Below are 13,265 nucleotides of genomic sequence, written 5' to 3'. Positions count from 1 at the left end.
CCTTTACTACAACCTATCAACTCTTCTCTCATTACTCCCTCCCTCCTGACCTTACTCCCTATCAGCTTTCAACTATCACTACCTCTCCACCCACCTTGCTTCCCTTCAAACTTATCCAGTCTTCCTCTGTTCTTTCATTTTACAATAGTTAACCTCCTAATTCCACACTGCCATAATGTTACAATACTCCTTACTACCCACCCTCCTTGTAACCTATATCCTTACTTTGTATGAAAACCAACAGCTCACCAGGTATCAGTTCCCTGTAGGACACACTATGTCCCTAAATGAAAAACTATCCAACTTCAGTTATATATTAAACCATGACACCAAGACAGGACAAAATTTATCTTCATTCTCACTCCTACAGCGTAATAACCCCCAGTGCTTCAGTACTAAATCCAAATTATGACAAACTTTTAAACAAACTCAAGAGACTCACTACTGAGTATAGACTTAGCCTTATACTCAGTGGAGACATATACCCTAACCCAGGCCCAACTACCCCCAACTCACCTTCTAATGGTGACTGTTATCACAAGAACATAATTAATAGACCTACTAACTCCGTCTTGGTATGTCATCTTAATATTAGGGGTATTAACAAAAAAATACATGAACTGCATGCCCTCCTAGCTGTCTATTCCCCTGAGGTACTATGTCTATCTAAAACTTGGCTAAAACCTTCTACTACCAATAATGAAATCCTACCACCTGGGTATAATCTACATAGGCTGGATCGGGCTACTAGGAAAGTGGGAGGGGGAGAGTAGCTGTCCTTTATAAATCTGAACTGAATGTAACTACAGAAGTAATTCAACCACCTCAGATTAATAACGCTGAAATATTAGCTACCAAATTTCAACTCAACAAAAATAAAAGCATTAACATTATTTGCATGTACATTCCCCCAGGTAACAATGTAGCCACACTCGGAAGACGCTCTTCACTGACTATCCTCTCAGTACACCCAAGAAACCTTAGTCCTGGGAGACTTTAATATTGACTGGGGCTCCTGTTCCTCAAAATCCCCCTCCACTCACATCAACCTCCATGCATTCACTAAAACCATAGTCACCCCTACCAGATTAGGCAAACACAACCAAAAAGATAGTATACTGGACTGGATATTTTTAAATAGCAACCCCCAAATGTACACTGCAGGTACCCTCCCCGAGGATCTAAGTGATCATCTCCTTACCTACATAGTTAAACAAAAAGCCATAAATAGCCTGTAGAAATAAACTCTGGGCTACCTGGCGCCATACCAAACACCCCCATGATCATAATAAATATAGGCATGCGAGGAATGAAACAAAAAGACTTGTCTTGCAAGATAAAAAGCACTACTATTGTAGTTTACAGATGACTACTCAGAATAATCCTCAAAAGTTCTGGGCTGGGATCAACAAGTTACTGTATCCTGGTAAAACATCGACGCCTAGCTCTGCTGCCACCACTAATAAACCCCCAGAAGAGGTTGCAAATAGTTTTAACCATTTCTTTACTGATACTATTCAAGCTCTTGCCACCCAACTACTTCGAAGTTCCCCTGACGATATTACCACTAACTCTTAATAGCCAAAACTTATTCAGCTTTAAGCCTGTGTAACCTTCCTTTATTTGCAGACTGATCAAAAAGCTAAAACCCACCACACTCTCTGCTGACCAACTCCCAGCGGAATATCTGCAAATGTCAGCAGATGCCATTGCCTATCCAATCTCTATTTTAATCAACTGCACCATATCCGAAGCCAAAATTCCTAACATCTGGAAACTGTCTTATGTTATTCCATTACATAAAGGAGGTCCTTCTACTGAATACACTAATTTTAGGCCCGTAGCCATACTCTCTCCACTTGCTAAGATTATGGAGAAATGTATACATAAACAATTCATGCAACACCTAATCCAAAATCACCTTATGGCTGATACCCACCATGGATTTCGCCCACATCATAGCACTACCACAGCCCTGTTGTCCTTCACTTACACCATTAACAATAACCACAACAATAATCGCACTTCATCTGCCCTCTTCTTGGATCTTTCCAAGGCATTTGATATGGTTGATCATCAGCTTATGATTAGGACCCTGCAAACCCTCTGCCTAGATCCCAAAGCCCTTTTTTGGTTTACATCCTATCTTAATAACAGACAACAGGCTGTCCTCTGGCAGAATAATCTCTCAAATCTATTACCAAACACTATTGGAGTACCACAAGGCTCCATATTAGGACCACTACTGTTTTCCATCTTTATTAATGACCTGCCTACTATCATACCAAATATCAGCTCTATCCAATACGCTGATGACTCAACTCTGATCTGCTCAGCTTTATCTCCCACTGATCTAAAGAAGGATACCCAGTCTACATTCACTGCCCTAGAAAACTGGCTCTCCAAGCATCGCCTGCTACTTAATCCAAAAAAACTAAAATGCTCCGTATTCCCACCAACCCAAAGGTCTGTACCCTTCTCCTTCACCATAAATGCAAAAGACGGGACAGTCATTTCCCCTGACGTCAGTGCAAAATTACTGGGTGTCACTATAGACAATAACTTAAAATTTGACCTCCATATAAGTCAGACAATCAAGACCATTAATAAAATACTCTAGTCACTCTATAGAATCAAAGCCTTCCTCACCCTCCCAGCTAAAGTAGCCATTGCTCGCTCGCACCTACTTTCGACACTCCTATAGGCCTCCCCCCTTCTAGCCAATATAAGTAAATCTGAACTTAATAGACTAACAACCTGTTATAATCACATTGCCAGGTTTGCTACAGGCCTGCCATTTAGAACCCACCACTGCATCAGCCTCAAACAGCTTGGATGGCTGGAATTTCCTAATCTTGTCAAGTACAACCTGCTGATAATGGCTAACAAAATCCTCTATAATCCGGACAATACTCCAGCCCTTAGAAATTCTATCCTCCCCCATAATAACACGAGACTGCTCCAATCATCTAATAAGCTACAAATACAGACAGCTAAAATTAGCAATGCTGCTGGCATGGCCCGGTTTGCAAATTCTGTAAGTAGAACCTGGAACATACTTCCAGCTGTCATGACCATGCTCTCCTCCATATGCCAATTTAAAGCCACAATTAAACAACATCTGGCATTAAACTGGCTATGCCACTGTGACAAGCCTGGCTAAACCAACAACACGTATGTTATTTACTTATCTATTCGATATTGTTAACTTCTCCTGACTACAAACAGGGTAAAATTCTATCCTGTATATGTGTCTATTCATTGATAACCTATGTACCTTATGAAATGTCCTACTTATAAATTTGTACATTTTTTGTCTGATTGTACTTTTATCTGCATTTTTCTCTTTTATCTGCATTTCTATTTTATATTTTTATTATTTATATATCTATGTTTTATGTCATTTTCTATTGTTCTTATATATGTTTGGAGCTTATCTCCCCGGGCCTCTGCTGTAAATGGACTTTGATCCAGTCGGACTATCCCGGTCAGCAAATGTAAAATAAAATAAATAAATAAAAATTAAGTAAATAATTTCCTGATAAAAGCACAATGGGCTAACTAAAAGGTACATACGTTAAGAGTTTAGTAGGCATACACCAAAAAAGACACTAAAGCTAACATTGTTATCGTTCTAATATATTAATACATTTTATACATTACTCCCAAACCTCACCCAGCAGCAATAGCTTTATTTGATCCCACTGTTGCTAAGCACTTAGTTAATTCCAATCTTACTCTTTCTGCTAGGATGAGAAAATTATTGATAGATACAAGGAAAGAAAATATATATTGCTGCAACTCTGATTTATCAGAATCTTGAATTGTCTGGCTTAATATGTTGAAGTTTGTTCTGACAGATTATGAAAATATTAGGAATGTTTTATCTGTATTTTCATCTTGTGAGGAATATTCTGCTTTAAATAACTTGGTTTCTTCTATTGCACAGGTCACTGCTCATTGTTTTCAGTGTGTGTATGACGCTGTTGATACTTCTTCCAGGACTACGGCCACTGGTACTGTTTTGTGGAGGTTTGCTTGGCTGCATTCTCAGAGCCTCACAGATGATAAAAATGAAGTTTTAAATATTTCTTGAATAGAGGTTTAGTGATTGGCCTCTCTGCTGCAGAGGTAATCAAAAATGAGATGAAAAGGGGCAAGCTGATCTAGGGAATCTTGATTTTTCAGCCCTCCTTTTCCAAATTTTACAAGGGAGTGAAAATCTCCTTATCCATTTTTGGGGAAAAAAAAACGGAATGAACAATCTCAACAAAGTACAGGGAAACAGAAATTTAAGAAGAAATGACAAAGAAGTTCCAAAATGATCTCTCAAACCTCCCAAAACTAAGGACAGTCCAAGAAATCTGATTGTAGAAGAGACCATGTGAACCCCTCCCAACCTAACCCCCATTTTACTTTGAGAAAGTCTAAATCTCCTTTTTCTCTTTGGCATCAGATGGTTTCAAACAGGTTTTGAAAACTATTCCTCAGGATTACAAAGTGACAGTGGGAGGAAATTCCTCTTTTCCAGGGGGTGCATTCCTCATCCTCCAGATCACTCTTGTTTCCACAGGTTATTCATCCAAGGAGTGATAGTACCAGTTCCTCCTTTCCAGGAAGGGAAGGGTTTTTATTCAAGAATGTTCCTGGTGCCAAAGAAAAAAAAATTCTTGAAGACCAATTCTGGCTCTTTCTTCACTAAACTAGTTTGTGATAGTAGAAAAAAAGAGATTAGAAGCACACCATGATAATCGAAGCCAACTTAAGTCCAGTAGAATTTTGATATAGTGGTTTGTGATAGTGCTCAGATTAAAAAAGTCACTTAACAACCTGCTACCTCTTTTTCCTCTTTCAAGTTTCCTGGCAAAATTAGACTTAAAATGTGCTTAGCGCATTCCTATTCATCCAGACTTCAGATGTTTCTTAAGGTTGTGTGTATCTGGATCACATCAGTTCTCTGCCTTACCCTTTGGAGTATCCACTGCATCAGTGGTGTTAACAAATTGTCTATCCCCAGTTATAGCTCATTGCAGGCTACAGGGTTTCCACATTTTTCCATATTTAGACTTGTGTATCTTTGTAGTGTCTTTCAGAATGTGAAGAATTTTTTCTCTTGCGTGAGAGATCTGTTACTTAAGCTGGGATTCCAGGAGATCATTGAGAAGTCTTTCGTGACTCCTTCACACAGGATTGTGTTTCTGGGTTAACTAGACACCACAGTTCAAAGAGATTTTCTTCCACAGGAAAAAAATAGATCTTGATCAAAATCCAAGTTTTCCACTCTGACTTCAGTCACTGTGAGGGAACACTTCATGGCTTTGGGTCTCATGGCATCTATTGATTGTCATAATACCCCTAGCAAGACTCCACATGAGAAAGATAGTGATATCTTAAAATCTCTGTATTGTCGGTATCAACACCATTGATGTTTTCAAACCCAGTGCTCGGGTATTTCAGAAGAGAAATCTTGTGGTGGACACAACAGATATCCTTAAAGCCAGGTCTCCCCTTCTCCCACCCTGCTGCAAAGCAGTCCATCACCACAGACACTTTGGACTTGCGGAGCAGTTTCAAGAGGGATAAAAGTGCAGGGGGGGTGTGGGACACCAAAAACAGATGCAGGCACTTAAATATAGGTTCATAGGTTGGTACTAGGCTATCGGCCCCAAGGCCTATGCAAGCCTAGCCATAACAATTCCCTGGAAATTTTTTCCCACAATATTTACTTCTCTGGGCCCCTGTCTAGCAGGGCGACTGACATGATCCCCGGGGTGAATTTCCTATCTCCCATCCAGTCATCAGGGTTCCTTTTGAAGAGGGACAATGAGGTGCTCTGCTTGACATGTATGGGCAGTCTATTCCAGAGTATGGGGAGTCTCTGGGTCAGGAACCTATCCCTCCAGCATGTTTTGTTCATTGTGATGATGAGGTTTAGATCCCTGGAGCGTGTGGCTCTGAGGGATTGGGATTTCTGTAAGTGGAGCTTGTCCCAACAGCTCAGGGTTTGACATGGCCTTGTATGTTAAGAAGATGCTTGCCCTAATCAAGGCACTCAGCTCTCTGAACATGTTTGGTCCCCAGGACCTCTTCGGGTGGTTGCAGACAGTGCCACAGTCTTGTTGGAACATCAGTGGGGGAACCAGGTTGTAGCCCTTTTGAAGACTAGCAATGTTAGCTTAGGATACAGCTTCACAGCACCTTCTTACTCTGCAGGTATCCTACATTCTGTCAGAGCAAGATTGTGTGGCAGTCAAGCTGAGCAGGACCAGGGCAGACTCTTACAAATGGAAAATAGATCAGTGAGGTCTTCCAAGATTTGTTACCTCTGTGGGAAGTTCCTAAGCTAGACCTCTTTGAACAATCAACTGGCAAGATTCTTTTCCAGAACTCCATGCAAGAGGGCTTGGAAGACCGATACTTTCTTTTCCTTGGACAAGGATGTTTGTATGTGCTTTTTCACCCTTTCCACTAATATTTATTTATTTGCTTTTTTTAACCAGGAAAGTCCACTGGGAGAAAAGCTCTAGAAAAAAATGTACATAATTAAAAGATTGTTTAGAGAGTTAATAACAGCATTTAACAATGTACAAGAGTAATAACAGCATTTAACAATATACAATAGAATAATATAGGCGTCAGAAGTGACACAGTAACATAGGCAATGTATAACAACATTTTGTGGAAGACTTTGGTGCTTGGCAGGTATTCAATAGATCAGACAGATAATGATAATCTGCACTTACACAATTTTTACACACCATGTGAGGCAGGGTGATGCACACTGTGCTGTGATAAAGGGCGAGTGCACAATAGGGAGAGTGAAGAAGAGTGTGGGTATCTGACAGATGAGTCAAGTTAGTATATCCAAGGCATTTCTGAGATTCAGAAGGAATCCCCCAAGGTCATTGTGGTGACTCCCTTCTGGTCCAAGCAGCCGTTCTCCTTTCTTTTTGGAAATGGTGAGGAACAATTACCACAAGATTCCTCACAGACTGGATCTCCTCACACAAGAATGGGGTGTTTGATGCACTCCTACATCAGTCTATTTAAGTTGACTGCGTGGGTTATAGGGTCTTGGTTCCCTTTAGGCACCTGTTTACTGAAGACATGTAGCAGGTACTAATTGAGTGAAAAAAGCCTGCTACTAGAAAAATCATACATTAGTAAATGAAAATTTTTTGTAGTTGGTAACGACAGCATAACCGACACCCATTCTGAGCTAGTTGTCTGGTTCTACAATATTTGTGTGAGTTACTGTTTTATCCCCTTTCTTATTCCTCTATCAAGGTTCATTTTTTGGCCATTTCACCATGTCTGTCCATGGGCCTTCCTCTTTCAGTGCAGCCTTGTCAAAATGTTCTTGAAAGTGGTTTTGCATAAAAGGCCTCCAAGAAAACACGTGGCCCCTCCTTGGGATATTAATTTGTGTTAGAGAAGCTAACACTTGCTCCGTTTGGACCAGCTAATCTGGCTGAGTTTAACATAGAAAACACTTTTTCTGATTTGCTCTGATCTCTTACCGCTGCAGGAAGAGGTTGTCTGAGTGGCAAGCTCTTAATGGTGTGTCAACCCTATCTCATTTTCCATAGGGACAAGGTTTCTTTGAGAACTTATCCTTTTAGTAGTAGTATCAGAGTTTACGTTAAGCCAAACTGTCCATCTCCCTGTTTTCTTCCATACCTTGGATGTCAACAGATAACTCAAGTACTCTCTTGACAGAGCTAAATCTTTCAGCTCTCCGGATCAATTGTTCATTTCTTATGAAGGTAAGAAGGGGCAACTTATGTCAAAACGGGCTACTTCCAAAAGGTTGTCTAAGGCTATTATCCTTGGTTATATTCACCATAATAAAACTACTCCATGTGGAGTCAACTCCCTCTACCAAGGCCTTGGCTTCATCTGTAGCTTTTTTTTTTTTTCTTGAATGGGTAGATTCTAGAAATGTTCTAGAAGCTGCTACTTGGGTCTCTGTACATACTTTTACAAAGCATATATGCTTGATTCCTTCTCAAGGTGCAGATCAGGCTTTGCTAGGACCATTGTCCAGGGGCTCCCAGACTTTTCTTCCACCTCTCAAATGTAGTTGGCTAAGTAACTATGGCTACTGCAGCAGTAATCATTATGATGAACACAGTATAGTTGTGTAAATAAAATTTACCATAACAGTATATGTTTGAATGATCAGTGTTGCAGTAGCCACCCCCCCTAATTGTTTTTTGTTTGTGTGTCTTATGTCCGGTTGTGGACATTTTCTTTTGTACCTAGCATTGTCCTTTCAGGACTTAGCCTCCCTTTCTGCTGGCAGACAAGCTCTGAAGGGCTTTGCACCCAAGCTTGTCTTTTAGTCAGCGTAGCTCGAGCTGCCTGATAGTTTTGGGTGTGTGGAAGGTGCCCTGAAGCTTTGAAGCTGGCTGGCTATTACAGCCTTGGCAATGTATAACCCATATAGCTAAGACTACTGCAGTAGTGATCATTCAAACATCTGTCATGGTAAGTTTTACTTCCACAACTGTATTTTTTTTTCTAAAGTTGCTAGTGAGACTATCTTCTGTGCAACCCTGAGTATGATCACAAGAGAGTTGGAAAATTAATGTGTTAGGTTGCTGCTCTGTCTGTGTCTTTAACTTATTTCAGGTGTGTATCCTTTCTCCACAGTTGTGTAAGTATGGCATTAGTATGTTAAAATAAAGGAGTAGGGTTCAGGAGGGATTTGTCCCCTGCAAAATATACCTTTTGAAATTGCACTGGTTTGTTTTTGTGTATTTTATTGCCCTTATTGTTAGTGGCGTTGTTTTATTTGGATTTATTGTTAGTTACTTTTTATCATGTTTGTGCACAGTTTTAGGATTCGTTGTTTGTGAATTTATTGTTTTGACATGAATCTATGCATTTATACCCTTCCTGACCCTACCATTCCTGATATCTGCTATCAAATGCTCTGGTGTAGTGTAGAACAAAACGCCTATAGCAACAGGACATAATGTGTTGCAAAGCCTTACTTAAATGAGATGAATTCCACCATTGGTTTGAAGTAACATTTAGAGGTTGCTGTAGTCTGTGCAAACTGTAGTCTGTGAAAAAGTGTTTCTTGACCATACAGAACAAAAGCTCTGACCTGGAAGGCAATTTGTGAATATCAGCTACCATCAGGCTTCTGGTATTGACTGAGGCAATATTCTTTAACCACATACAGGTTAGTTTTCTTTTGGTATTGCATCACAGACACCGAAACCTCTGGCTGCTGTATTTGAGGGCATTAGAGTGCATTACCAGTGTGTATATAGTGTTTCATACCAGTACAGGAAGTTATGCTCAACCCCTTTGGTCTCCAGTTGTTTTCTGTTGCTCCCATATTTTGTATCTTCATCTTAATGTGGTTCATTCAGAAGTTCCAACCTTTGATGCATAAATTCCAGAAATCCTCAGAATACTCTGCAGTTACTAGATCACCATTAGGGACCCCCTCTGGTTGTATCTGTATTGCATTTGAGGTACACAGCATGGAGAATTACCACATGTTGCAGTGTTTCAACTTGGCCCGTACATTGAAGATGACTTGTACCACTTCTCACAGAATGTTAATCTTGAGGGTAGCAGTTGGCAGAACTGGTACAAAATCCTTTGCGTTATCCTGAACTGAAGTTAGATGGAAAACAAAGAAGGTAAGGCACTTAGAAGCCAAGCATCACTTAAGAGTTTCTTGCTGTAAAAATCCATGCATCATTCTCCAGCTCCTCACATGTTCCTTGCTTTGCTGTCCCTTAGATAGCAGGGAATATGGCTGATGATAGTCAGCTGCCCAGGACAAACGGTATGGTTGTTCCCTGCAATCATATTTGTGAATACTGGAACTTCTTTTGTGGCATTCTGATTTCTATATAATCTCTTTTATCCCAAATAGTAGGTCCCAGACACCACAGCATTTTATCACCTTGCCACCTGACAAGACGTCTAGGGATTTAAGCAGGTCTAGTAAATATATACTTTTGCCACATTGAAGCGTAGATCTCTCAGTTCTTTGTCACCTTTCTCTATTCCAGCTCCTTATAAGGAGGAAAACTCTGGAAGAGCTCAAATGATGCCCTGGAAACTGAGTTCAAAAAGGACCCATTTGAAATTCATTCTGTGGTGTCTATAGTGGGTTACTACATTTTCTGCGGTTTGACTACTGAGGCTGTAGTTAAGATTCACAGGCCTTGATGTTTGCATTCACAAGACAGGTTGGCTGAAGTTGTCCTCTCAAAAGGAACAAGATCATAGCTGTGCATTTCTATGGGGAGGAATATTCTTTGGCTAGGCAGTTCAGGAGCTGAGTATTTACTGTTGTATGAGAAAGCATGCCTTTGCCTTTGTAAAAGGGCCTTTATGACGTTCCCCTTTCTCTGCTTCCACTCATTCCACTTCTAGGCATGGCCACTCCCAGAGGATGAAGAGGTCTCACCACACAAAGAAGATTCTTGAGCATCTCACAGACATGCCTTTACCACTGCTGGCTTTCTTATCCAAGAAGACAAAAGATATGACCATGCCTGCTGCTTCTGTGCTTTTGTCTTGACTCCAGTCTTGAGCTCTCCACAGGGGATGGGGGGGGGGTCTGTTCTTTGAGTTCATCTCTTCTTGAAAATCTGTTACAAAAGAATATGTTCAATACGTGATCTCGGTCTTTATCTAAAGTTTACAGTCTATGTGGATCTGTTGGAACAAGTCTACATTCTACTGCCTTAGAGGCTATAAGGGCAGTCCAATTTTTATGAGAAGGGCAGGGGTTTTATTGTCGCATTTCTACATTAGACATGTGAATTCTGTCCCATTCTGTGCCTTTGTGGCTGCATTTTGCAAATAACATCTTATTTTAAATGGTCACAGTGCAGACTGTTATGCCTTTCTTTTTCTGGTCTTGGAACATTGTCATGTGACCTGATGGAGCTACTTTTGCTGTTACTCTGGGTGGGCTCTCCCTTCCTTTATGAAGCATTCCTGTTTGGGAATTTCAGTGCCAAGAGTAGATAGCAAGGAGTTCTTTCGGGTGGCTGACATTTCGCAGGATCATAATGTCCCTGTATTCTGTTATCTAGTTAACTGCTTCCTGGTAGCATGATCCAGGAACTTCTTGGAAGAAACCCTGTTATGGGCATTCCTTGGTTGCACTCCAGGGCCCTTCACTGCAGTGTGACATGCCAGGGGCTGCCAGGTAATTACTACTTTCAGCACTCTTCCACTGTTGTTATACTCCATTCACCATGCTCTTGAGCAGTGGACTTTTTCCAGGCACCTCTTGTTCAGTCTTCCATCACACAGGTAAACGTCAAACTCTCATGTCAAGTATATGGCTGATGGGCTGGGAGCTAAGGTAGATTTCATTATGTTTCAGACATGCCCCCTCCACCCTCAAAAACAAAATATATATACATAAACCTGAGTGACAGGAAGTGGCTATTCTCATTATTTAGCCTTTGGAAGGGGAGATGAAGCCAAATTCCCTGCTGCTTCAGTCAGACAGGTGTGAATAGTCATGAGGTGGATACTTGTACAACTTTGCTTTGAGGCAGTACAGGAGTAGTAGTGGACTCTAAGACTGGTATTCACATTCCTTTAGAAGTGAATGTGCTGGTAGACACCCCACTTCCACCAGTCACTATTCTATTCCCCTTCTTGATCTGAGAATAAGGGCTGTATATCTGCCAGAGGAAGTGATGGTAGATGCAGCATTCTTTTTTGGTAAGGAAAATTTCTTTACCCCCTTCCCACCTTTACTTCTGATTGCGTGCCTTCAGCAAAGATTAAAACTTGTCATTGTCACCTCTTGTAAGTAGCATAGCTGGAGTGGGGCAAAGGTGTGAAGTGTCAGGGTGCACTATCATTTTTCAGTGCATTACTGGAACTGAAGCACTTTTAGTACTCTACGTCTGGCAGGCAGGCAGTGAGGCAAAAACTATAGCAGCGGCTTGCTTCAGATGTGGTAAGTAGTTTGCTGCAGTTTAAACAAATGCCAAAATAATGTCAGAGATTAATGTGCTCAGTTTTAACAAGTTAAGCAAAACACTGCTTTATTTATCCAAATAATGATGTTAGTTTCCTGTCTCATTCCAAAGACATACAATGGGTGGATTGGACACTCTAAAATAACCGTAGGTATGACTGCATGGAATTGTCATATGGAACAGCAGTGGCAGGGCTAGCCACCCAGCAGTGTGAACATTGTCTCTAGATTGTTACTACTGAAGTCACACCATGACCAGATGTGCAAAAATGGGAAAATGGGATTGGTGATGGATGCCATTTATTTGACTTTTAAGGTTTTTTTTTTTTTCTCTTCTTTCAACTTCACTCTGTGCAAGCAGTCAAGACAGTGAATAGCTAAAGGTATATCGCACCTCATTAGCACAGGCAGTAGCACGTTCAAATAGCTATGAGTAAATTAAATTTCTAATGAGTAATGGACTTGCTTTAGGACATCTTCAAAGAACTTCCACACTGCAAAAGAAACTTGATTACGTGATAGTAAATACCATGGGGACAGTACTTGTAATGCATTGTGCAGCAAGTGGCTAGCTCAGCTTATCACCACCCTAAATACATAGTCTTCCAGAACTTGTAAAACACTTGCTTGAATACGCTAAATACTATTTATGATCTTAGTGCACTTGCAAATTAAAATGTGTCTGTCTTTGAAATCATCTGAATCAGGTTAAATTAATGAAGGGACAGAACTCACAGAAATGGGATCCTTTATGACTCAAAGCTCTATAGCTCCCTGTTATTTAAGGTAGTACTGTAGCTTCCTACCTTTTGTCCCTGCAGTAAGTATACCGTCTGATGTTGTAACCCTTTGCGTGTTTTTCTGTATTCATTCATGTCATTCTTGGAGGATAGCCTATAGTCTAGAAGCTGTTTGTACAGCCTTACTGATATTTTCTGTCTGATGCACATATGGGATTTCATTGTGGCCTTGAAATGGCACTCCAGTTCATTTTAGAGTTCCTATATGGCCCATTTCACTGAACACCAATAATGTAAATTCCACACCTGCATAATTAAGAAATGACTAAATCCTTGCATCTCTTTTTATTCCTGTTAGTGTTTTATCATTTTCACATTTTACTTTATTCCCGTAACAGAGCTGGCATGAAGACTATAGCCTTTTCCGAAAAGTGTCTGTGTATCTGCTGACTGGACTTGAGCACTATCAGCATGGAAGGTAGGTAACTGGAAAAGTTTCCTGTGATAAGATAAGTAGCAGGTTTAGAAAAAAACCTTTTTTTTTC

General features: G+C 40.5%; 1 protein-coding gene across 4 annotated transcripts in view; it reads left to right on the top strand.

The window, feature by feature from the left end:
* Positions 1–13,265, top strand: part of USP28 (ubiquitin specific peptidase 28) — a 732,083-nt gene that overhangs the window by 625,737 nt on the left and 93,081 nt on the right. For all 4 annotated transcript variants that reach the window (XM_044081073.1, XM_044081072.1, XM_044081070.1 and 1 more), the window contains one exon: positions 13,119–13,198. In XM_044081073.1, the coding sequence (XP_043937008.1) occupies positions 13,119–13,198 (80 nt within the window). The remainder of the gene's footprint in view (positions 1–13,118; positions 13,199–13,265) is intronic.

This window comes from Protopterus annectens, chromosome 8.part0 (assembly GCF_019279795.1).
Source record: "Protopterus annectens isolate FY-2018-M chromosome 8.part0, PAN1.0, whole genome shotgun sequence".
Lineage (NCBI taxonomy): Eukaryota > Metazoa > Chordata > Ceratodontiformes > Protopteridae > Protopterus > Protopterus annectens.
This window is presented reverse-complemented; position numbering and strand designations above follow the sequence as displayed.